At 42.4% G+C, this 24,152-nt stretch overlaps 1 protein-coding gene across 2 annotated transcripts in view; it reads left to right on the top strand.

Moving 5' to 3' along the window:
* The window catches only part of RGS17 (regulator of G protein signaling 17), a 91,763-nt gene extending 77,094 nt beyond the window's left edge, over nucleotides 1–14,669 (top strand). The window contains exons 3-5 of one of the 2 annotated variants that reach the window (XM_084827862.1): nucleotides 4,974–5,051; nucleotides 11,739–11,973; nucleotides 13,076–14,669. In XM_084827862.1, the coding sequence (XP_084683988.1) occupies nucleotides 4,974–5,051; nucleotides 11,739–11,973; nucleotides 13,076–13,264 (502 nt within the window). In that variant the 3' untranslated portion in view covers nucleotides 13,265–14,669. Of the gene's footprint in view, nucleotides 1–4,961; nucleotides 5,052–11,738; nucleotides 11,974–13,075 lie in introns of both variants that reach the window. The other variant, XM_084827861.1, reaches the window with a different exon arrangement.
* Nucleotides 14,670–24,152: the final 9,483 nt, after the last annotated feature.

Raw genomic sequence — 24,152 nt, 5'->3', positions numbered from 1 at the left:
TGCATTTTTTGTGCACTTGTGATTCCTCACAGTTGTTTACGGGTTCTTTAGACGACAACGTTATCCTCCACTTTTGCTTCTGTTTTTTCCCCTAGGTTTTTTTAGAATGGGAAAATGGGGTATTATTTCTGAAAGCGAAAGAACTACCTGTGTTTTTGCATATTCCGCTATAACACAGCGCCACCTAGAGGTTACATCATAGAAAAGCAGGAAAAGAAAAACTCTTTGTGTAGTGCTCAGATCTCAATTCTGTGATGAAACTGAAAATAGATACAGTGATTAACAACCTCATATAGAAAAGCTCTAAATCTATCTGATCCAAATGCAGTATGCTACATCAGGGGTGTGTGTTCAAACCACTTCCACCACACTTTTGAATGTCTGTATTCAGCCTAAGTTGTTGGAGGTGAATTTCCTTTGGATCTGAAAGCCAAATGATATATTCCAGTTCATTCCATGGGTGAAGTAAACTATTTTAAATTAGCAAAATGTAGTTAGGAATGATAAAAAAATGGGGCTAACTGTACTATCAAAGTCTTCGGATAGCAGGAATGTCCAGAAGTTACCTAGCTGAAACTCTTTTAGCTTCACTCAGAAATTTTCAGATGGTTCTCCAAAGCAGAAACCATCCTAAATTCAAAAACATTTTCAGTGGCAACAATAAATCAGTTTCATCTTATACCCATTGTTCTGTTGTAAATTACATTCCTAAAGATAGTCACAGAAAACTAACATAAGGATTTGGTAGACAAATATTACTTAACAGCGGAGGTGATTTTTCTGTAGGCAGAAAAAAAAACTATTGCTCTTCATTTAGCTTTATAGATTACAGAAATAGCCCTTTGGGCAAAGACATTCATATTGTTCTCAGCAACTAGTAATTGGGAGTAGATTTTTTTCATTTCATTTTAATTTTTTGCTGGAAAGCAAACATGTTTTTATTGGTGTGAAAAGATTACTTGCCAAAGTGCCCATTTATCATAGTGATACATATTGAACTCACAGCCAAGGAATCCTCACACCTTAATATTAAAGAAGAAAGAATCCCTGGGGGCTAGACTCGTATATTTTATTCATTTAAGATGATGTATAGCTTGGATTAACTCTCAGGACAATATCATCAATCATCATATGGCAAGCTCCAAGTACCGGAAGGGCATTCTATTGTACATTTTCTGCCTCCCTCTTCCTTTGCCAATAATACTCTGACTCTTGAAAGATATGTACATTAATGACTCAAACTGAAATAAATTGAGGGACACAGTTTAGATCAGAGATGGCGAACTTTAGACCCAATATCAGTATCTTGATCTACCCATGTCATTCTGGTGTCCTGCAAAATTCCTGTCATCTGTTAATTTGTTCCGCTATCTCCAGTTCTTGTGGAAAGACCTTTGCATTTAGGTCTTTGCCCTTTCTGTGGATATGATATCAGTTACTGTGGGAGTCAAAGCAAAATGGACATGGGTTGGCTCAAGAGAGGTACTCTGGGTCGAGGAGGTTGCTAGCAGGAGGCGAATGACAAGAGAAGCAAAGCAAGATGCTGCTACATGGGCTCTTTTCCCCACAAGCGAAATGGCAGGTACTTCACAACACAGAGGCCCAGTTCATACGACGTGACAGCCCATTGTGGGTTAATTTACCCATGAGGCACTGCAGCGAGTGCTGGCTGCCTGAAACATCCTGTGGGTTATGCAAGGGTCATTTAACCCTCAAATAGCCACCACCCACCCACCTGGGTCCGAACGACACGACAGACCATGGGGCTTGCAGATTCATAATGGCAGATGGCCCACCATTAATTAACCCACAGTGAGCTGTCATTAGGGATGGTGGAGAATTCCGCCACGGATTTCAGTGAGGCCGAATGCACTGGCATTTGGTCCCCCGAAACCCGTGGCGGAACAGCCTCCCCCCGCGGAATCCCGCCCGGGACGAAGCTTACCTGAGGCGGATGTTCTGGCGGTGGAGGCTTCGGCGGCAGCAGTGGCAGCTGGTCTCTCGGCCGGCTGCTGCAGACTCAAATGGCGGCCACCACGCCATTTGCGTAGCTGCCTTTGCCGTGATAGGCTACGTAAATACTTACGTAGCCTATCACAGCAAGCAAAAAACAAACAAACAGCGTATGCAAATGGCGGCGGCTACAGCAGCTGCCATTTGCGTTCCCTTTTTTTCGCTGTTTTAGCCTACGTAAATATTTACATAAGCTATTATGGCGAAAAAAAGGGGAACGCAAATAGCGTAGTGGGCGCTATTTGCGTTCCTTTCCCCCCCCCCCGCCATAATAGCTTACGTAAATATTTATGCAGGCTAAAACAGCGGGGGGGGGGAAGGAACGCAAATGGCGCCCACTACGCTATTTGCATTCCCCTTTTTTTCACCATAATAGCTTACGTAAATATTTACGTAGGCTAAAACAGTGAAAAAAAGCGGACAACATGACAGCTAGGGATGTATGAAAGTCACTTACCTTTTTGACGGGGTGATTCGTGGGGGGGGAGGCACTCCGCACCTCCCCCCGAATTCCTAATCCTGCCGGCGGCTCCGCAGAGATTCTGCGGAGCCGCCAGCAGGATTAGGATTTCGGGGGGAGGTGCGGAGCACCTCCCGCCCACCGTGAATCATCCCGTTGAAAAGGTAAGTGACTTTCATACTTCCCTAGCTGTCACGTTGTCCGAAATAGGTCAGTATGTTGAATTGTGTGCCAAGCACCTTACAAAGCGTTGGGCTCTGAGACAACATCCTGTCCTTTGGTCTAGCAATCTTCATTCTTGAACAGCTTCATGGCCACAGGAACAGTTAAGTAGGAAAAAGAGGTCTCTTCACCTGGGTCAGGAGATCCATGAGGGCCTAGCCTGCACTGCAGGCCCATTACCATGAGAGAGAGAAATGAGGTTAAGTTGTAGTTAATGCTTGATGATGATTATACAAACTTATTTCTCTTTATCTGCATAGGGTATTAGATCTTGTGAGATTTGCAGAAGTAGTGTTGGGACAGAACAAGCAATATTCTGACGTATATGGTCAGATCTAGGACTTGTCACTGTATGTGACATGCTCTCTCAACAACTACAGGTCCCAGAGTTCTTTAGTCCCTGCTTGTATTTCCTATGCACAGGCAGGGGGAACCAACAGGGTATGGCATCCATCTGGCAGCAAGAGGGAGGAACAGGCACCATTAGAATTAGGAACATTTAATTGAAGACCCAAGGACAGTAGGAACTGGTGCTGCTGATAAGATTTACAGGCCCCAGATCATATATGAATAAGGTTGCATCCTAAATGTGTTAGGCCTCTTGGCATCCAATGTGCATGGGGGAAACTGACACTACATCCCAGTGACAGGGAGCAGTGTCTAAATGACCTTTGTTACTTGCCTGTTATTAATATACACACATTCTGTCTGGCAGGCAAGTTTAAGGTGCTTAAACAAAAGGGACTGAACAAAGGGACACCAATCAAACATCCTGGGGGCTGCCTCCATGACAATGGAAGGAGAAGCAAAGGGAGGCTTTCACGGATTTTCCCAAGGAATTGGCTTTGGTGCACTGTAGTCTCCTCAAGGCTCCACGAGCGAATGCACCACCCCAGCTTGACAGAACATACTTCTGGGTGGGGTGGGGGCATTGGAGTAAACCTCATTAGACCGGCAGGGGCTGCTCAACCAATAAGAAAGCCTCCCCCGCATCCAGGCTGTCTTTTTTCCTTCCCCCTAAAGTAGGGATGGGGGAGAATTCTGCCACGGACCTCAATGAGGCCAGATTCAAAGATTCCGGCCCCACTGGGGCCCGTGGCGGAATGGAGCACTCACCTCCGCCTCCCCCCGGAATCTGTCCAGGTCGGATCCATCTCTGCGTCAATCCTGCGGAGCCGGCTGCCTGCTCCGCTGGCGGATGTGGATATGGCTGACAGCCATTGCTGTGCCGTATCGCTGTGCTAAGATAGTCTCCGGACGCAAATGGCGTAGTGGGCGCCATTTGCAGCCATAAAGCTGATAGCTTAGCCTAAATGCAGCCATAAATGGACAAATGTGCGATAGTGACCTAGTAACATTGAAACCCCTTTGTAGGTATGCCTGTTAAACTTCTTCCTTTCTGGATGGGAGATTTTTTTGACGTCTCTATGCCTCTATCACACGTTTGCTCTGTCATGCATTTGTGTACACCACAACAGAAGTGCAGATAGGCCAAATTAAGGAAAACAATTGGAGTAAAAGTAGTCTCAGAAGAAGAACCAGGTTTTTGGCGTGAAACTCTGGAGTAGCTGCTAGATGGCCACAACGTCATGTATCCCTAATGACGTCCAAACGCAGCCAGCTCAGAGTAAGTTGCTTGTGGAGACACTCCCCTGTTTTCCAATACAGACTAAGTCCTTGTTGTAGGGGGAGGAAAGAGGCCAGCGTAACAAGTTTGTGTAGAAGGGCACTAAAATTGCAAAAGAGGACCAATCAAATGGCTAGTAACAGTGCTACAAGTGAGCTACTAAACAACCCTGCAAGTAATACCTAGCTCAACATTTATAAGGATATAATAACAGAAGCTTAAATCTACAGTTTGGCCTTAAGGTATGACAAAATGAAATATCTTAAGTTTCTTCTTCTTTTAGCATATATTTAGGCATTTGATTTGACAATGCAAATATTAAACTATACAAATTTAACTTACTGCGATGGCATCATTGCCATAAAAATAAGAATGACAAAAGTTACAATTCTGATATTTATATTAAAATATGTATTCTGGTTTTCTTGACTTAACTTAGAGGACATGGGTGGAGCCTTCAAGGTCAAGGGAAATCTCTTACTATGGGTATTCAAACATGAGCCTGCATTTACTAAGAAGACAGTATTACCTTAAGTGTGCAGGTTTACTTTAAACCTCAATGTTGTTTTTATATATTATATATTCATTATTTTAAATTAATTTTCTCTAGACAAAATAAAGTGTTGTACTACATTGCAGCCTCACTGTTAGGAATGAAGATAGAGGGGACAATACAGGAAGGCCGACACACACAACCAAAATGGAGAGCATCCAAGTCATAGAAGAGGGGTAAGTTTGCCATTTCTCTCCTCCAGTTACCTTATACAGTGTCTAATAACTCACCTATCATAAACTATTAATCCTGTACACATCTACCAGGAAAAGAGTCCCACTGAACTCAGGGGAACTTACTTCTGAGTAGACATGGACAGGATTGTACTGATCATCACTAGTGCATTGTACTGATCATCACTAGTACAAAACTTCAACCTGAAATCTAGGTTTTAGTCAGCTGGTCTTAAGGATGTACAGATTTTGTTAAATCCGTTCTGTATGTGTTTTGCGAATTATCAGGCATCTTCCATTCATTGACGAAATCCCTTTTTTTTTTAGGGATGTATGAGAATTTTGTTCCTGTTTGCAAATGTACGGTTGCACATGTGTGCACTTGCGCTAATGCACATTAGTGCAAGCTCACACTCGTGCAAATGCACATTAGCGCAAATCCCCCAGTGGTTTGCAAGTCCACAGAATCTGTGCGACTGAGAAAAAGCTGGGCCACAACAGAATCTGCAGGTTGGACTCATAGAAATCCGAGCTCATTTGAATCAGTTGCAAGTTTCTCCGCCATCCCCAGCTGGTCTTACCCACTTCATAATGTGATATAACAGCAAAATGGCATTACATTCTTTGTAATGTTAAATGGCTGATTTAAATGGTTGCTTGTGATATAAATAAGTCACATTAAAAATGCTTTCTCCTCTTTGTCAATGTATCAAATAAGAATCATTTTCTGGACAGAAAAATAGCTGTAAGAGCCACAGCTAGATTCAGGGCTATGTGGGGGAAATGCCAAAAGCAACATGTATGAAAATGTAATGTGCTTGCAGTCCAAAGTCTGTGCCAAGAAAAGCTGAATTCCTCAGCCTTTATAAATTCTGCAAATAGAGCAAATTTTGCACAGTTAATCCTTTGCATGATGTAGAGAGCAATCCTGTGCCCCCTATACAGTGCCTGAGGGGAACATAGGATTGTTTGGTTTCTGGGATCCAAGGTCAGGACCAGGGCTCCGACCTCGGAGCCCAGAAACAGCACTCCCCACCCACTCGTAGCCAGCACTGTTCTCTCCGCACTGGTTATGTCTACGCACTCGGAAACGGAGTGCAGAGATGAGGGGAAGGGAAGGGGTGAGGAGGGAAGGGAAGGGGACTGCAGAAGTTACTGTACACAGCTTCCTATCGGGTCTTCAGGCCCCTTCCCTCCCCCTCCCCGAAGCCATGCCTAGATGGGCAAAATCTCTGTCCAGCCAAAATGCAGGGTGGCTGGAGCACGGAGGAGAGGATCCCCTCCATGCTTCAGCTACCCTGCATAGGATAGTTGGCAGCCTCCGATTTCAGAGGCTGGTAACTCTCCAGACAGGATTGCACTCTTATTCTGTTTTTACTAGTCACGGGGAGAAGCAGAAATCTATGTGCAGTCCTGAAGCTCTTCTACCAGCTATTAAAATTCTTATTCAGTTATCCCTCTGGCTTTTGAGATTTCAGAAGGAATTGCCCCTCCATTTGCCAGCATATCTTCACAACCATAATGACTAGAAACTTGCTTTTAAAAAAGAAAAGAAAATGAAAGCAGAGTCTAGAAATTCACATTCTGCACTTTTTCTGTGTTCCCACAGCATAGCCACAGTTTAAATGACTGGGAACAAGCCACTGCAAGCCTTCAGCTCATGCACTTCTTGCATGAGGTGAGGAGAGTGAAAGTTTCAACTTCACTTTAGATCAAACCACAGTTCTGTGTTATGTATGAACTTCGAGAATTCAAGATTGTTCTAATTAAAGTTACTTAAAACAAACCAGGATCAAACCATGATTTGATATCCTGGTTTGTTAAATAACTAGTTGTGGAGATAGGCTGATTGTTGTTGTTGTTCAGTCGTTCAGTCGTGTCCGACTCTTCGTGACCCCATGGGCCATAGCACGCCAGGCCTTCCTGTCCTGCGCTCTCTCCCGGAGTGTGCTCAAGTCCATATTCATTGCATCGGTGATGCTATCTAGCCATCTCATCCTCTGCTAAATGTAGGCAATTCCTACTGAGCCAGAGATTTTCTTTAGTGCAAGCTTGAGACTTGTGCAGGCTTGTTTGCAAGAATTTAAACCATAGTTTAGGAGGTGATTGCCTGAACTGGGCCTGTCAGCTGCATCATTCGTAGAGAATTCACACAACTGACTGCACTCAGCTAGTTGATTCTGAGATTCTGAGAAGGCAAGGAAAACCATCACTTGTAAGACAAATAGATATGTAACTTGTCTTAGCGACGTAGTCGCTATGTCTTAGTGACATAGATGTCACAAGAAGTACATTGCTGTAGTTAACATCTGTTGGAGGCACCTCCAACAGCTCCAACAGCTATTTAATTCTCAGGGAGATGATTACTAATCACTTCTTTGGATTGAATGACATGTATTTTGATTCTGTTGCATTTTCTTTTCATTCTAGTTTATTGGTATAATACTTTTGTATTTAGTAATATTGCTTATGTGGCTTTACTGCATGCTATACATTTGCAGTCATATGGGTTTCAGAACTGTTATGATTGTTGCTGTGTGTTTTTTAAAGTGTAACTCTGGCATCAAGGGAAGATCTGAGATAAGAATTACTATTCTGCCCTTCACGGTTTTCAAGCCTGCCTTTTCTTACCTTCACATTTCAGGACAGTGCCATCTTGTGGACAAAGATACGTTTCTCGCTACTGTACAGCATCTATTTCATTTCAAAGAGCAGTTACCAATTATCTGTGGCCAAAGGCCCACATTTCTGTTATGTTTAAGTTGGAAAAAAGTTTTAATAATCCACTTAGCAGCCATTTTGTTCATACAAATAGACTATAATATGCTTTTTAGAGTTAATTCACACGCATGCCTCATGGCAAAGGTCTAACTCACTCAAGCCATAAACTGAAGTTCTCATTGGAGAGGTATGTTAGCACGACATTGCCCAGAAGACCATGCGCCTGCTCTAAGAACATAAGAAGAGTCCTGCTGCATCAGACCAACAGCCTATCTAGCCATGGCCTGTTTCCCCGTTGGTCAGCCAGTTGCTTATGGGAAGCCGACAAGCAGGACATGGGGGCAACAGCCTTCTCCCACTGGTGGCTTATGGGAAGCGGACAAGCAGGACATGGGGGCAACAGCCTTCTCCCACTGGTGGCTTATGGGAAGCGGACAAGCAGGACATGGGGGCAACAGCCTTCTCCCACTGGTGGCTTATGGGAAGCCGACAAGCAGGACATGGGAGCAACAGCCTTCTCCCACTGGTGGCTTCCCAGCAACTGGTATTGAGAGCCTCTGACCCCAAAGGTGGCACATAGCCATCATTACTAGCAGTCATTGATAATCCTCCATTACTTTGTCCAGTCCCATTTTAAAGCCATCTAAGTTGGTGGCCATCACCACATCTTGTGGTTGTGACTTCCCCTACCGACTGCTCTCTGGCTTTTATAACTCTCAGTAGTTTGACTGCTTGCGTTTAGAACTGGAAATGTTGTTCACATAGACAGTACATTAAAATGTACACTGTGTGAAAAACAAAGGTGGTGGCACTCAGGACAGCCAAAACTGGAGGTAGCACTCTGCGCTGGCGAGCTCTGCCTTTGCTACCTCAAACATGAGATCATGGACAGTGACTGCAAAATAATTGAGACGGTTACTCTGAAGTTTCTGATTTGTTTGGTGTTATTTGTATGCTTCAAACTGTGTGAATAGATTAATTATTAAGTATTTTGCTTATGATACGGCTCTTGTCAATGCAAATGAAATTTGAATATACACAAATGAGAGCAAGATGCTTGCAGCAACAGGCAGAAAAAATGGCTCGTGGCCTAATAAACAACTGGGAATAGTAGGGAAGTAGCAGCAGCTGGGCAATCCAAATCAGGCTGATTTTGGCCATTCCAGAAGCCATGTGCACAGCTCCAGTTGTGATTGTGGAGCCACAGGGAGCAGTTACTTCGCCTGCAATGATGTGGCAACCCCCGGTTACATGTCTTCATGGCGCATCTTTGTAAAGCATATTTCATTTGTGGGGCATTTATTTGCATTACAAATATTTATTTATTGCATTTCTATACCACCTTTCTGGAACCAGTCAAGGTGGTTTACAAAAATTCAGAAAACAAACAACCCATAAATAAATGCAAACACAGGAAAATATTTTAAAAAATAACCTTAACCTAATAAAATAAACTAGAAAACAGCGTGTTTTTCATTATTACTGCCCCTTGATACAGCTCTTAGAAAAAGAAGACACATGGGAAGCACAACATTAGAGGCAGCCTTAAATATTTTGGAGGATAATGCTTTCATCTTGAATTACTTTGTGGAGATGATGATGAATTACTATGCAGAAGCCCTGCCCCACGTACAGTCAGTAAGGGAGCAATCCTATGGCCGCTAGTCAGCGGCTAGACAGCCGTAGGATATGTGCATTTCCGGGAACTGACCTCAGCGCCTGCGCTCCGAGGTTGGTTCCCAGAGAACCAACCTTCCCCCCTTTCACGCTGCCTCGCAGGCAGCGCGGAATGGCCCTGTGCTCTGCACTTGGAAGAGGAGTGTGGAGTGGTGAGAATGGGGCGTTCCAGGGTGAGGAAGGCAGAAATGCCGGTATAACACATCTGATGTTTCATCCAGCAGCCTCTTCCCCCGCTCCGCCTTCCCATGGCTAGACAGCCGAAATCGGCTGTCTAGTCACAAATGCAGGGCAGGAGAAGCACAGAGGGGACGATCCCCTCCCTGCCTCTTCTGCCCTGCATTGGATAGGCGGTCACATCCGAGTTTGAAGCAGACCCCTATCCTCAAAGGATTGCGCCAAAAGTGCTTGAAAGCATCTCTGTGCATACAAACCATACATGTATTTTTTTATTTTTTTATTTCATTTCATTTCATTTTTGCACTGCCCAATAGCCGAAGTTCTCTGGGCGGTTCACAAAAATTAAAACCAAAGAGCACACAATAAAACAATACAAAATATATTAATCATTAAAACCACAGTAAACAATACTGTGTCATGTGTGGGCTTTTCCACAATTGTACAAAGTTTATGTGTTTACAGTTCATACGCATGTAGGCAGCTTCAGACATTCCCCGGAATGCACGTAGGGCACAACCCCACTTCCTCCTCTGCGTGTGTTTAAGCAAACATCCGAACAGGGCTCGCATGCTTCATTTGCCTGTGGCGCGGTGGCACCTTTTATCCTAATATTTCAAGCACAGCTGAAACTGGAAGTAGTGTTCTTCTTAAACGGGGCGTGAGTGGTTCCCTCCACTGGCCTCTCCTCTCTTTCCTGTTGGTATCTAGGATTTCTCACAAGTCTCATGCTAACTGAGGATCATTCAGGTCAGTTGCACCAAACAAAGGGACCCTTGGCAACTCTGGGGATGAACATCAAAATCTTCTAATGAGTATTTCCCTGGGTCTCATTAGTCTGTAGTTTGGCTACCATGCAACTTCTTCTGCCACATGCTCTTGCTGGGAAGAATTAAAAAGCAACGTATGAGACCAAACATCAGCAAATGCAAGCAGCCACATAAGCGTTCGTCTATGCCAGTCTTGAATGATAATCTGTCATCACTTGAAACACCTCATCTCTGCAGAACCTGCAGTTACCTGCAGAACCAGAAATTACATTGTGCAATGTATCGATTTGGTGCAAATGTATTTCATTGGGCTTCATGACTAATAAATGTAAGTCCCATAGAAGATGAGGGGCACTAAATTAACCATTACCATATCTGTTAAATATAAGTGAAACTTGGTCTATAGAGATTGACATTGCCTTGTGCTAGTGAAGACATGGACACCATGTTCAATAACGAGAAACAAGTTGGAGACATACCATGCATCAGATGCTTCTAGCTCATTGGTATGCTGCAATTATTCTACTATGGTTGAGTTACATGACCATAATGTTTGCCCCAGTGTTGGGCTGTCAAATTTAGCACATTCCAGCAAATTGTGATTGTCAGTTTAGTGTTTGAGGTGGCAGCAGAATACAGACTGAACCCAGGTTCCATATTCACAACTGAGTGCCGTACATATAATTTTACACTGCAAATCATGGCTATTAGTCCTGTCATGGTGAAAAATGTGGTGGTTTGAATCTTCTCTTAATAAACGAACTGTAAACTTCCAATATCATCAGCCTTTAGTCAGTCATTTACTAATCATTAAACCAGCTTAGAACTGATCGTGTTTAAACAACAGAATGCACTTCGGATATTTTTCATTTGCTTCCTTTTTTGGGCAGCTTTGGCAATTTCTACCGTGATTTTCAAACATTAGTATGACTATGAGGAACATTTAGTGAGGTGGGGGGAGAGAAAGAATTGTGACATTCACATGATTCTAAACAAAGCCTGGGAATTATACAGAGTTTCTGGACCATAAATGGTGGACCCAATCCAGAGTCATCCTAGAGTCCCAATGGAGCAAGTTAGTTGTGACTAACTTAAGCCCTATGAGTTTCCATAGGACTCCATCCACAATCCTGTACATACTTACCTGGGAGTATGTCCCATTGAACTCAATAAGGCTTACTACTGAGTAGACATGCATAGGATTGCATTAAGTGTGCAGCTATTTTTCTCTGGATCAGGGCTGATATGCATGAGGAGCCAACACAGGAACCAACCACCATGAAAATATTTATGTGAAATCATCACTTTTTGTTGTTCTTCTTGTTGTTGTTGGTTTGTTTTGCAGCCAAAATCCTACTGCAGATGAAATTCTGTCTTGGGCTCAAAATTTTGACAAGATGATGAAAACACCAGCTGGTAGGAATATTTTCAGAGAGTTTCTTCGAACAGAGTATAGTGAAGAGAACCTGCTGTTCTGGCTAGCGTGTGAAGACCTGAAGAATGAACAGAATAAGGAAGCCACTGAAGAAAAAGCAAGGCTTATATACGAAGACTACATTTCTATACTTTCACCAAAAGAGGTAATGCTCTAAATCCCAAATTGGCATTCATAGCCATATAGCAGAGGTGGGTAGTTTCGGGGGGTCCAGGGGCCACTTTCTACCCCCACCTCCCACAGGCTTGCTGACACATTACAAAATTCAATGGCAGCAACAAAAATGGCTGATTGCCACCAAATTTCAGTGGCAACCACTTCAGAGGATTAAGAAGGACAAAATTAGCTTTTCTGCAGGGTGGTATGCCACCAAAATCTGGCCCTGGGTCAAAACCAGCCCATCAAATGATGCGATGTAGCTTCCCAGCTGCTATCCCCACAAGGAAAATATGAATAAGCAACATTAGTGATATCAGTCGTGGCAGCAACCTACAGAAGGATGTGTGGATTCAGCCCCCCCCCCCCCCCCAGTCTCCACATCCCTGTCAAGGCAGTTGTTGTTGTTGTTCAGTCGTGTCCGACTCTTCGTGACCCCATGGACCATAGCACGCCAGGCCTTCCTGTCCTGCGCTCTCTCCCGGAGCGTGCTCAAGTCCATATTCATTGCATCGGTGATGCTATCTAGCCATCTCATCCTCTGCCGTCCCCTTCTCCTTTTGCCTTCAGTCTTTCCCAGCATCAGGGTCTTTTCCCTGATGCTGGGGAAAAAAACCCACAAAGCTAGAACAGCCAGCTGAACGCATCATCCAACTTCAACATCCACACAAACACCCTTATGCCTGAATTGTACAATGGACTTCAGCTGTAAGCCATTTGGGGAACGGATCTTAACTGAGGAGCGGTGTATGTAAGAAATAAATGAATACCTGAAATTGCCCGGCCAAAGTCTCAATAGTTCAGGCAAACTAAATAGGTCTGTAGTGTTAATTTTTAGTTGCATTGATTTGAAAAAGCACAGGATGTTTTATATCTATCATATGACTCATAAAAAATGTCAACAGGTTTCTGAATATCCTTCTTTGTAGGCAAGGTCCCACTGAGTGCAGTGATACTTACTCCCAAGTAAGTGTGCATAAAACAGCAGTCTTCAAGTAATATAAATAGATTCATATATTTGTATGAATCTATTTATGTATTCACCTTTCTCAGGTGAGGGTTTAATCAACGTATCTTCCTCTTCTCTCTAGGTTAGTTTAGACTCACGGGTGCGAGAAGTAATCAACAGAAATTTGTTGGATCCCAATCCTCATATGTACGAAGACGCTCAACTTCAGATCTACACGTTAATGCACAGAGACTCTTTCCCTAGGTTTTTGAACTCTCAAATTTATAAGTCTCTTATCGAAAGCACTACGGGCTCTGCTTCTGAAACTTAGGTCTACTTTTGGGGTTAAAACCTTGGATTAGCTTTTTGGGGGTGGGTGGGGGAAGGACTATTAGGATGAAGACAGACGTAACATTTTTAGAGCAGTGGGGCTGCTCTGGAAGCACCCTCACTGCATTCAGTCCAAGATGTACCTTTCCTCTCCAGGGTCGAGCTCTGGAAAAACCGGTTCTGCCCCTTTGAAGCAGAAGCTGGCTGTGCACGGTGCTGATTTGCTGAGCCCCCCTCCCCCTTGATGTCAACAAGAAACCTCCCCCAAAATAGCTGGAGCAATTTTGCACTTTAAGAAAAGTTTCCTGTTTAAATGAATAAGGCGATGAACGAACAGATAAATGCATGAATGTTCATGCAGCGCACTTTTTAAAAACAACAACAAAGGTGGACAGCCAACCTGAAGTGATGGAGCAGGGGAGAGAGGCAAGATTGACAGCTGAGCCGGTGTACCGTTTGCTGGTATGCATGGCTGTCACTTCCGCTGTGAGCCTGAGAGGAAGCCAGGCTCACCCCATAGCTGCGGAATGTGCTGTGAACTCTCTTTTTATATTACATCTGTCTTCACCTTAGTAGTTTAATAACATCTGGAACTGAGTTCCTGGAGAACTACAGTTTAGCACTACTCAGGCTACTGTGAAGAAAACAAACACACACACAAAATGGTCTTTGTCTACATTTTACCAAGGTCCTTCATGCTTGAGTTTGGAAGGGAGAAAAGTAGATTTGCCAAATCACATTTGTTTCACACAACTGCAGTTAAGATTGCAGTGACGTACTTGTTGTTTTATGAAGAGTTTCCTTGTGTACCCTCACACTGCATGTGCAAAGCAAAACTGCTTCACTTACCACTTAGTTGTTGCAATATTTAATCCAACAACATAAATTATATCTATATTTAAGAACATTTTGTGCAATATGGTCTTACAGTACACAGAGAAATCATTGGAGCAAGGCGGAAAGTAATGTGCATTTTTTTAAAAATATGCTAACACTGGCAGAAATTAGTCCTAAGGTGTAGCAACAGTATTCCAAGTACTCTATGGAGAACAATCCATTGCTATGTAAGACAGACAACCTTTCTGTATAAGAAAGAGAGTGAGAGTGTGTGTTATTTATCATCATTTATTTAAAATTCAAAGCAGGGGATTCCTCTGGTTGTTGACTGCCAGAATTGTGGCATTTTTGTTACAGAGTTTGAAATGTCAAAACAAACAAACAACAAAGCACAAATAACATGAATGGATCCATGTGGGGTGGCACAGTCTATGCGCTGACATTGTTTTTAATTGTTATAAGAACAGATAATCAATGTACATTTTGGATGTCAGATACTGTAACGGATTTATTAAAGACTGGCTACCCAGTTACTGAACACTGTTGCGTAATCTTATGTAATTCATCATAACAAAACAAAAAGAAACAAAAAAATCCATACATACACATAACCAAGGTGGATAAGTTTTTTTAATTAAAATGTTTAACTTTAAAAATGCGTACATGTAGCATTTCAGTCCACATTGAGGAGTAAGTTTATTTTTCTTAGAAAGTCTATCATGTGAAAGGGAATGCTTGTGTATTTTCCACAAGCCGAAATAAACTTGTTTTTTAAAGGAAAGGCTAAAGAAGACTAGTATCTTCTGGCACTCCTAATTTTGAAGGATTCATTGTGGCTGAAAAAGAAGTTTCAGAGATTAGTTGATGTTAAACACAAAAAAATTGGCCCAAGAATAATGCCAATGGGTATATGTTCTTCTTTTTCTTGTTTTCAATCTAACACTTCTTTCTAAGTGCTAGCATGAAGAAGGGAACATAGTATTCCAACCACCGTGAGCTCAATTCACTAGGGACATCTTTTGCACAAGCCATCCTCGAATGAATGTGGGTTTGGGCAAGAGCAATTGTACTCTTGTGGAACTCCCATTGATTGCAAATGTGCAATAGAGCAGTTCCTTGGGGATTACACTCTGCTGCTAGTTAAGTTTTGAAGGTAGCTGCTTCACTTCTTTAAAAAAACTTTCCTGATCTCAAAATGTGCTTTGATCTTAAGAATAACTTATCTAATTTCTAAACACACACACACACACACACACACCTTCTTTACACCATTCCAAACCAGTACTAAATGTTGACATTTCCTTTGAGGGACTTCTAGAAATAGGCAACAGAACAGGTACATGTTGAAGAGTTTCTTACTACTGAAAACACTGGACCTTATGCTGGGAGAGATTGTATAAGCCTGTTTCCTTTCCCTTACATCAACCGATGTGAGTGGACCTAATTTAAAAACAAACACTACTGTGGTGTTAACTGAGTAGAATTTGGTTCCCTTGTCTGCAAGTGATTCCTGACGGGTGACCCCCTGAGCAATCCACTAAATGCAATCCACTTATTTATGCTGGAGCAGTTTTGAGTAGGCTGTCCTCGAAGGGTCTATTGCAGGGACCAAAAGGACTCTGTACCAGATTAGCTATGCATTGGTACAGAATCACTTTAGAACTGGATTGTCCCACCCTAGTCCCAAAGATGAGACTCTCATTTTATGGTGTACAGAGTTCTGTATGCTCCCTACTTAAGTACTTCTTTGTTGGCAATTAAGCCATTCATTTGTTTTGGGAAGGGTTCTTTCTTTGTTCTTTCTTTTTTCTTTCTCTACCTCTTCATATTTAATTTATTGAACACGTGTCAAAGGGCAGACGTGGGGGGATTTCCTTATTTTACTTATACTTGAAATATGTATGCTTTGAAGTGGGGAGGGGGGAGACGTGGACAATTTAGTGAACTGTTTCTTAAACTCATTTGGTTTTGTAATTTATATAGAATTCAGGATATACAACTTAAAAGGGCTATTTTTTATTCCCTATGCAACTCTTTTAACTGTTGTAGTGTTTGACAAAATGGGTTTTAAAAAAGAGAGAGAGAATTCTGCAAAGCAGGAAACGTAAAAAGTCTGTTTACACTGGCGTTGCTGACTATCCTACCATACTCAGCACTTTTAAATATTGTTGTTTATGAAATTGTAGTTTAAAATGCTAAACACATTATTTATAAAGGACATTCTTTTAATAAATACCTGTTTTGTCTGAAAAGTGTTATTGTGTTATGATATACTTTATTCATGTTGGTTAGTTATTTACCATTATGAATAAATTTTAAAGATATATTGATAGAACAATACCTTTGAAGATGTTTACAAAAACAGATTTTTTTTTCCTAAAGGAGGAGGTAGGGGGAAAAAATCAGCAAAGAATTGCCTCCTCCTACTGTGAAACTCTCATAATGAAATTTAAGATTCATTTTTCCTAAGCAGAATTGAATTAACTGTGGTATTATGTATCTATAGCACCACAGTGAAGGTTACACTTAATATGGTACTCTGCATATATAGCAGTCTGTATATATTTATATGGTGTTGATTCAGGTTTGTTACAGTGTTTGAGACACAATTATCTCTGGTGCACACAACTAGCTACTATGTAATTAGAGAATGATCGCATGTGTACAACTTTCAATATTTAGACTTCATATTTTTGATGTTACTATTTGATGGTGACCTGTTATCCAGAAGCTATCTTTATAAGATACTTTTAATACAGTAGATGAGTTATCAGTTTGACAGAATATCTTTTCTGAGGAAACTTAATAAAATCTAAATATAAGGGCCTGAGAATACCACCCTGAATTTCTAGCATAGGATTTCCTTTTATCTGTATTGGGGTGGAGTGGGGTGGGGTGGGGGTAAATATAGCATTTGAACCATTTCAGAAATTTCTTAGTGTGTTATTGCAATGAGACTATGTTAACATTTCAGCCTAAATCCTTATTCTTAAGGGATTGTAGAGTGACCATACGACACTCTACGTTTGATATGTTCTTTCTAGGAGTGAATGTATAGTTTTAATCCATAGGATATATACCTTGTGCCATTTTTTAAAAACACAACAACAGCACAGGTTGTTAATGTCAAAATTCTATGACTACAAAAACACCCAAATTTGTTTCATGGCAGTTTTGCATACCTCAAACAAATCTGTTTTCTGAAATGGATATTGGCAGTGTTTTAGACCATAACATAATCTCATTGCGCTCACTATATTTGCAAAATGTGAGCAGCCAATGACTGAACTTCTGAAAAGATTATTGTGCATGTGCTATACAATAACAAACAAATGCCTAACTATACTTATTCAGTACAGACAGAAATAGATTAAAATGTATTTACTTCTCGTTTTTGGATTTTCATGAGACCACACATATACATAATAAATATAATTCTTTTGATTAAAAAGAACTGATGTGACTAAATTATATGTACGTTCTGGTCATGCAAATCTCCAGGCATGTCTCCCATTCATCAAAGTGCTATTGGTGTTTTCCAGTCCCACTAAACTTTTTATTAAACATTCATAATTACGTATGCTCTAAGGACTGTGGCTTATGACATTAACTTAATCCATGTATGTGTTGGGGAACATAGGCTTGGATCCACAGGTGCTGCTATGTGAGTGGAAAGTGCTTGTAGTCACTCAGGAGGGGGTCTCCGCCTTTTGCCGATTCTCTCTTCACACTGTAGTCTTCCTTCCCACTTCTCCTTTCCAACACCCAGAATGGCTTTTAAGGGGCTCAAAGGACTGAAGTGGGAAAGTTCCGTTCTGTGAACAGAACTCTGGTCATGGAATTTTAGATCCAAGCTATGGCTTTCCCCCCACCCCATCTGTGCCAGTTCATACTCTATTTAGGCTGCAATCCTATGCATGTTTAGAGAGAAAAAAGTCTTCCAACGCCCAGCATGCCCCAGCCAGCATGGCTGGCTGGGGCATGCTGGGAGTTGGAAGACTTTTTTCTCTCTAAACATGCATAGGATTGCACCCTTATTCTCTTACTATAAAAGAGTTGATTCACATGTTGTGTTCGATCTCCCACTTCCTTTGTGTGTGTATGTGGCAGGGGTTGTGTTTTAATTTGTTTCCAGTATATCCCAATTAAAGTGAGACACCCTCGTCGGAAGAAGCACTAGGGGTGAATACAGACCACTATCTCTGTATAGTTGTACCCATGTATTATAAATAATAATCTTTAATAAAAGTTTATATTTTATACATTAAATGGGAGTCATTGTCAAATACATCTATTCCCCTGCCCATCTCTGACTTAATCAGGTCTCTTTGACACCCCCCAAAATCAGATAGAATGCTATTTAAAAGTGCAGGAGGGTTAAATTGGTGAAGGATCCTCTTTTTAGAACACATTGTATTTGCATCGCTCAGTCATACAGAAGCTCATGAAGTTGCAACTTTAGCATTGTCAGACAACAGGTTAACCTAATTCTTGAGGTGAAAAATTTCCTGAGCTGTAGGCACGTTATAGTTTCATACCTGAGCAAGGATTTGATGGTGCCCATCCCAAGATCTATATTAATCATTAAATATAAATTAAGAGAATATATCTCTTTTGTTTACATTTTAAATGAATAGGTCACAACAAATAATCACACAATAATAAAATATACAAATAAACAAATCTAAAAATCTAATGTTCTTAGTGGCTGAAGCGGAAGATTCCAAGGGTCATGTCGCGCAGTTAAAACTTGCCCTGGCTTGGCCAACCTCATACCATTTGTATTCTGTAGAATACAAAATGCAGGTTAGATGCTGGAAGAGCTCTCATTCACACAAAATCCAGAGTAGAATTTAGTGGAGTAGAGTTTTTAAGACAGTTACATAGCACAAAATAAGTCACTTGAAGGCAGCCAAAGGTCACAGCCTGTTATTAACCTCTGTGTTCTCTCAGGGTCTTCCCTCTTTTCATCTCCAAAAGCGTACTCTTTAGCTAAATTGGCACTGTCATGTTGTTACACATATCCTGGGCTTTGTCTTTTCTAATTTCATTCGGGAGAACCATACATTATTTCAGCACCCCTGTGTTTGCCAGTTAACGGCAATGCAAGGGCAGCGCATTAGCTGGTTCTCTACATGTTGATTTTCCCTGGCAACTTTTCCCTCTGGCCACCCATCACTACCACCAGCTTATTTCTCATCTCAGATCCAGCTTTTGGGGAGGGGGGGCGGGCATTAGTGATGGGATTATTTAGTAATTATACTTCCTGTTAGAAAGGCAATTAGCACAGAAAAACAAAAAGGCAAAACAAAATGAGCATTTACCAGTCCCACATGCACACAAGGGCTATCATAGAATAAAAGACCACACCCTTCTTTAGTGAAGAAACAGGAAAATGGGTTTACTCACAAACAATCCCGCAGATAAAATGCAGGCAAGACAGCATAGATGTCCAAAGAAGAGTTTGTTCAGTTCATTTTGTGTTCCATTATACAGGCAGGAGCAAGAGAAAAAGCTCACATGCTCCCAGCAATGGAAGAGTGCGGGGGCAGGGGGCGCAGATGAGCAAAAGGAAGAAATCACAGGAAACCACACTGTAGGCTATAGAGATCCTAAGGCTAGCTGTGGTCAAAACTCCCATGAATTAAATAGCTGCAACACTGCCCCCTTTCGGTAACTTGCAGACAAGGTTGCAATACTCTCAACAGGTGAAACAGAAACAAAAGTGGCAAGGGCAGAGAAGATGTTAAGAGAGGGAAATAGCAGGTGGCAGAACGATTAAGGACTGCCTCCACCCCATCAGTTCGCCGCAAATCAGCTCCTTCCCCTCATATTAGCATTACATGGCAAACATGTTTGGGAGGCCATGTGTGCCTACTAGTAGTTCCATTTTCAGACTCTACAAATAAAGGTGGTGTACATGGCTATATTAGTCTTAGGAGATTTCTTCTTTTACAAAGACGTATTTTATTAATTGAAAGATTTTGAACCCGCCTTTCAGGGAACACCGCCCTCACAAAGCATCTTGCAAGACTCTAAAACACATGAAAACACAAATTATAATTTCAACATTTAAATCACACTTATTATTATTATTACAGTATTTATATACTAAAAAGGTAAAGGTGTCCCCAACCAGTCGTGTCCGACTCTAGGGTGCAGTGCTCATCCCCGTTTCTAAGCCGAAGAGCCAGCGCTGTCCGAAGACGCTTCCGTGGTCATGTGGCTGGTATGACTGAACACGGAGGTGCACGGAACGCTGTTACCTTGCCCGCCGAGGTGGTACCTATTTATCTAATTGCAATTTCATGCTTTCGAACTGCTAGGTTGGCAGAAGCTGGGACTGAAGACGGGAGCTCACTCCATCACGCAGCACTCGGGTCTCGAACTGCTGTCCTGCTGACCTTCCAGTCTGCAGTTCAGCGTCTTAACCACTAAGCCACTGCAGCCCCAATTTATATACTACTCCACATCAAAGATTCCAGGGTGGTGAACAACATGATAAAAGAATAAAACCCCATAATTAAAACAGTTAAAACATTTTAAAAGAACAGATTCTGAACTTAATAAACTGCAGCTGGTCACTCAGGGAAGGCCTCTCGAAATAGCAATGTCTTCAGGAGGCACCGAAAACAACACAATATTGGCACCTCTAAAGACAGGGAATTCCACAGGAAGGGAGCTGCCATGCTGAAGGCTCTTTTCCTGGTGGACTCCAACCAGGCCATAGGTCTGCGTGGAACCACCAGGAACAAGCCCTCTGATGACCTCAGTGGTCGGGTAGGTTGGTAAAGGAGAAGATGCTCTCTCAGGTATCCTGGTCCCAAGTTGTTTAGGGCTTTATACACTAGTACTAATACCTTAAACCCGGCCTGGTAGCAAATAGGCAGCCAGTGCGTATAAAACCATCTGCTGTTTATGATTAAACAGCAGCAGATTGTTTTCAAGTAGAGCATAATTTAACCTAATGTAGACTGTGCAAATGTGTCCTCAGAGTTATTTTTTTAAACCAGCAGCAATGAGGCCTCCTTTGGGAATTCCAAAGCTGTGAGGCTACTTTATCTCCCCAGTACCTACAAGCCTAATGGCTCTTGCTGGAGGGCTTGAAGTAGGGCCACCTATGCTGAACTTAATGCTTGGACAGGCTCATACAGGTGTAGGTGGTCTCAAACCATTTAGGACTTTAAAGGCCAAAACCAGCACCTTGAATTGGGCCTGGAACAGATAGGCAGCCAATGTAACCAATACAGAGTAAGTGCAATATGATCTGGCTATCTGACTTCTTACAAGCACTTTCGCTCCCGGATTCTGTACCAGCTCCTTTCACCAAACCATCTTCAAGGACAGCCCCACATGAAGCACATTAAAGTAAGCTAACCTGGAAGTAACCAAAGCATTGTGTAACTGTGTCTAGATCAGCTTTCCTAGATAGAGTCACAGCTGCCAAACCAGCCTAAGCTGCTCAAAAGCACTCCGGGCAACTAATGCCACCTGTACCTCCATCGACAGACACTTGAGGAACCTCAAATGTCAATGGTCAACAGGTGGAACACAAGTCCCCAGAGCCACCTTCTGGGTCAGTCCCTCCAGTAAAGTAACGGAGCTACCATTACGTTGTTTCTCCAAGACCAGTCCCGCAGAGACAATCCAGACAGATACCATGGTCAATGGTATCAAAAGCCACTGAGAGGTCCTGGTGAAACAACAGGATCACACACTCGCCATACATTATCTTGTAGGGCAGGGATGGGGAATCTCTAGCCTGTCAACCCAATCTGGCCCATGGAGGTTACTCATCAGCCCACAAAAGCCTGGGCTTCCTCTCCAAGCCTCTGCCCCCTGTAGCCTGGTGGGAAAAGAAACCCCACTATTATCTCCAATCAGTGACTGAGCAAACAGTGGGGATTCTACAATGTACAGCTCCTCCCAATGCAGGATGGAGAGGGAGTGGTGCACTAAGTGCTTCGCCCAGCCTGCATCCTGCCTCACTGGGGAAGGTGCGAGGCAGACAAAGCTGCCCTGACTGAAGTACGAGCGCTCTTCCACCCCACGTCTTGGTCGGGGTGGCACACCAAAGCCAGGCCCTCAGCTGGAATGCTGGTGGAAGAGCAGTGTGGATGGGGAGGCTTTGTTGTGCCCAGATGGGGAATCCAGGGGCCAAGGAAGTCTGGAGGCATGGCCCTGACACAGCACAACAGAGGATGACCATTGCCTGCATGCCCTACTTGCTGGGGTTTTGATGGATGCAGTGAGAACAGAATGCTAGCTTTGATGGAACCTTGGTCTAATCCAGCAAGACAAGGCAAGAATTATGGTCTTCAAAAGGGACTCTAAATGCATTAAAGGGGCACAGGAGGGCATCTTTAGGTGAGTTGCAAAAAAAGGTTTCTGCCATTATAAGCCTCAAAATTCCACTGCTTATAAAAATGACACCTGCTAATAACCTGAAACTTGGCATCTACAATCTACCTGAGGATGTCTGCAATTGTGCAAAATTTCAAAGCACTCCAATGCAAATTGCCACAGATACAGCATGTTAAGTAGTGCTGGAAATTAAAACACTTGTACTTTTTATTCCAAGCTGCAGCTTGACATATCATATATTCCTTTCAAACTCTGGGTGAAACTACTGATGTTCTATATTCAGGCTTGTCCAGGAGATGTGCCTTCCGTTGGTTTCGTGAAATTCTGAGCAGCAGTTTAAAAGTGATCAAGGTTTTTCTGCCCCATGAAAGCCTATAGCAGCAGCAGCTGGCAAAGTTATGTCAGGCATGCTCAGTTTCACTCTGAAGCTAGAATGCTGCCAGTATGCCAGTATTTTGAGAGGAATTCCAATGTTCCTGTCAGCATTCTGACAGTGAGGTAGGGGTAGCAAAAAACTGTCAACTGAGATAGGAGTGAGGTAATCTTAAAAGCTGAGGGTCTCACTCTCACTGCTCAACAGATCACTGATGGAGAGGGAGGAAAAGGAAAAGCTATGATGGAATCCTGTTCAGGCTTACTCAGATGTAAGCTATTCTGAACATACAAGGATGTATCTTTATTTGTACACATCTATTCAGTGAATGACTTATTTCCATTTTGTTTTTTAGTTTGTGTTCTTGTTGGGGTTTTTCCAGAACACCATAATAATAAATTTCCTTTTTAAAAACCATGTGGTAAGAGGGCAGAATGCCCCCCCCCCCAGGTCGTGTCTAGTGCTGGTCCAATGAAGCCATAGACACCAGGTAAAGGTCCAACGCATTTTATTTCTGCAGCAAGGTTGAGTACAAGAAAATATACTCCAGCCCCAAGGAAACCTCAGGCTGGTCTTTTATAGCTAGCTGGAGTTACATAGGAAAAAGCACACATGTGTCAGTAATACTATAGTTCATGTACTGTGCAGTAAACGAAACTGTTACTTTAACACTTAGCAGGTATTACAAACTGTTAGGCAAACTTTTCTCCATTTGGCCATAAGCTCAAGACATGTGGTTATCTGATGCACACTCGAGGGGTGGGGTTGTGGTTACATGTTCTCACTCAAACAGTTCATTTCCTGCTGCTGTGACAGCTAAACGTGCATAAACAGCATAACAATCCCATCAGCTTTAGCTAAGGTTATATAACGAACAAAGATGGAGCCACTTTGGTCAAGCTAATAACAACAGTTCTAACCTTATATGGTCAAGCCTCTGAACCCCAACTGTTGAAATTATACAAGGAAATGGGGAAGGAGCTTCTTTGCGCTTCTCAACCAGGGAAATTCAATGTTCAAAACACTTGCTAGTTTAAGACCAGAATTAAGGCTATCACACGTTGGTTCAAGCTTCAAGCCAAGAAATTGGAAGCTAAGGTTGATGCCTTAACAGGCATGTCCCATGATCAGTAATGTTGTTGTGTAATCCCAAAAATTGTGTTTGCTTACAACTTACCCACCATGTACACACACAAACAGGCATGGGTCAACTCATAGGAGGATTTTTCTACCAATACAGTAAGGTTCAGATGCTTCATAAAGCAATACAGGACCAGGGCAATGTGGAGCACCTTTGCTGGTCTCAGGCACTCCA

This window comes from Heloderma suspectum, chromosome 1 (assembly GCF_057233095.1).
Source record: "Heloderma suspectum isolate Gila_16-S chromosome 1, 16-S_ref, whole genome shotgun sequence".
NCBI lineage: Eukaryota > Metazoa > Chordata > Lepidosauria > Squamata > Helodermatidae > Heloderma > Heloderma suspectum.
The sequence above is the reverse complement of the archived record's forward strand: the minus strand, read 5'-3'. Positions and strand labels throughout refer to the sequence as shown.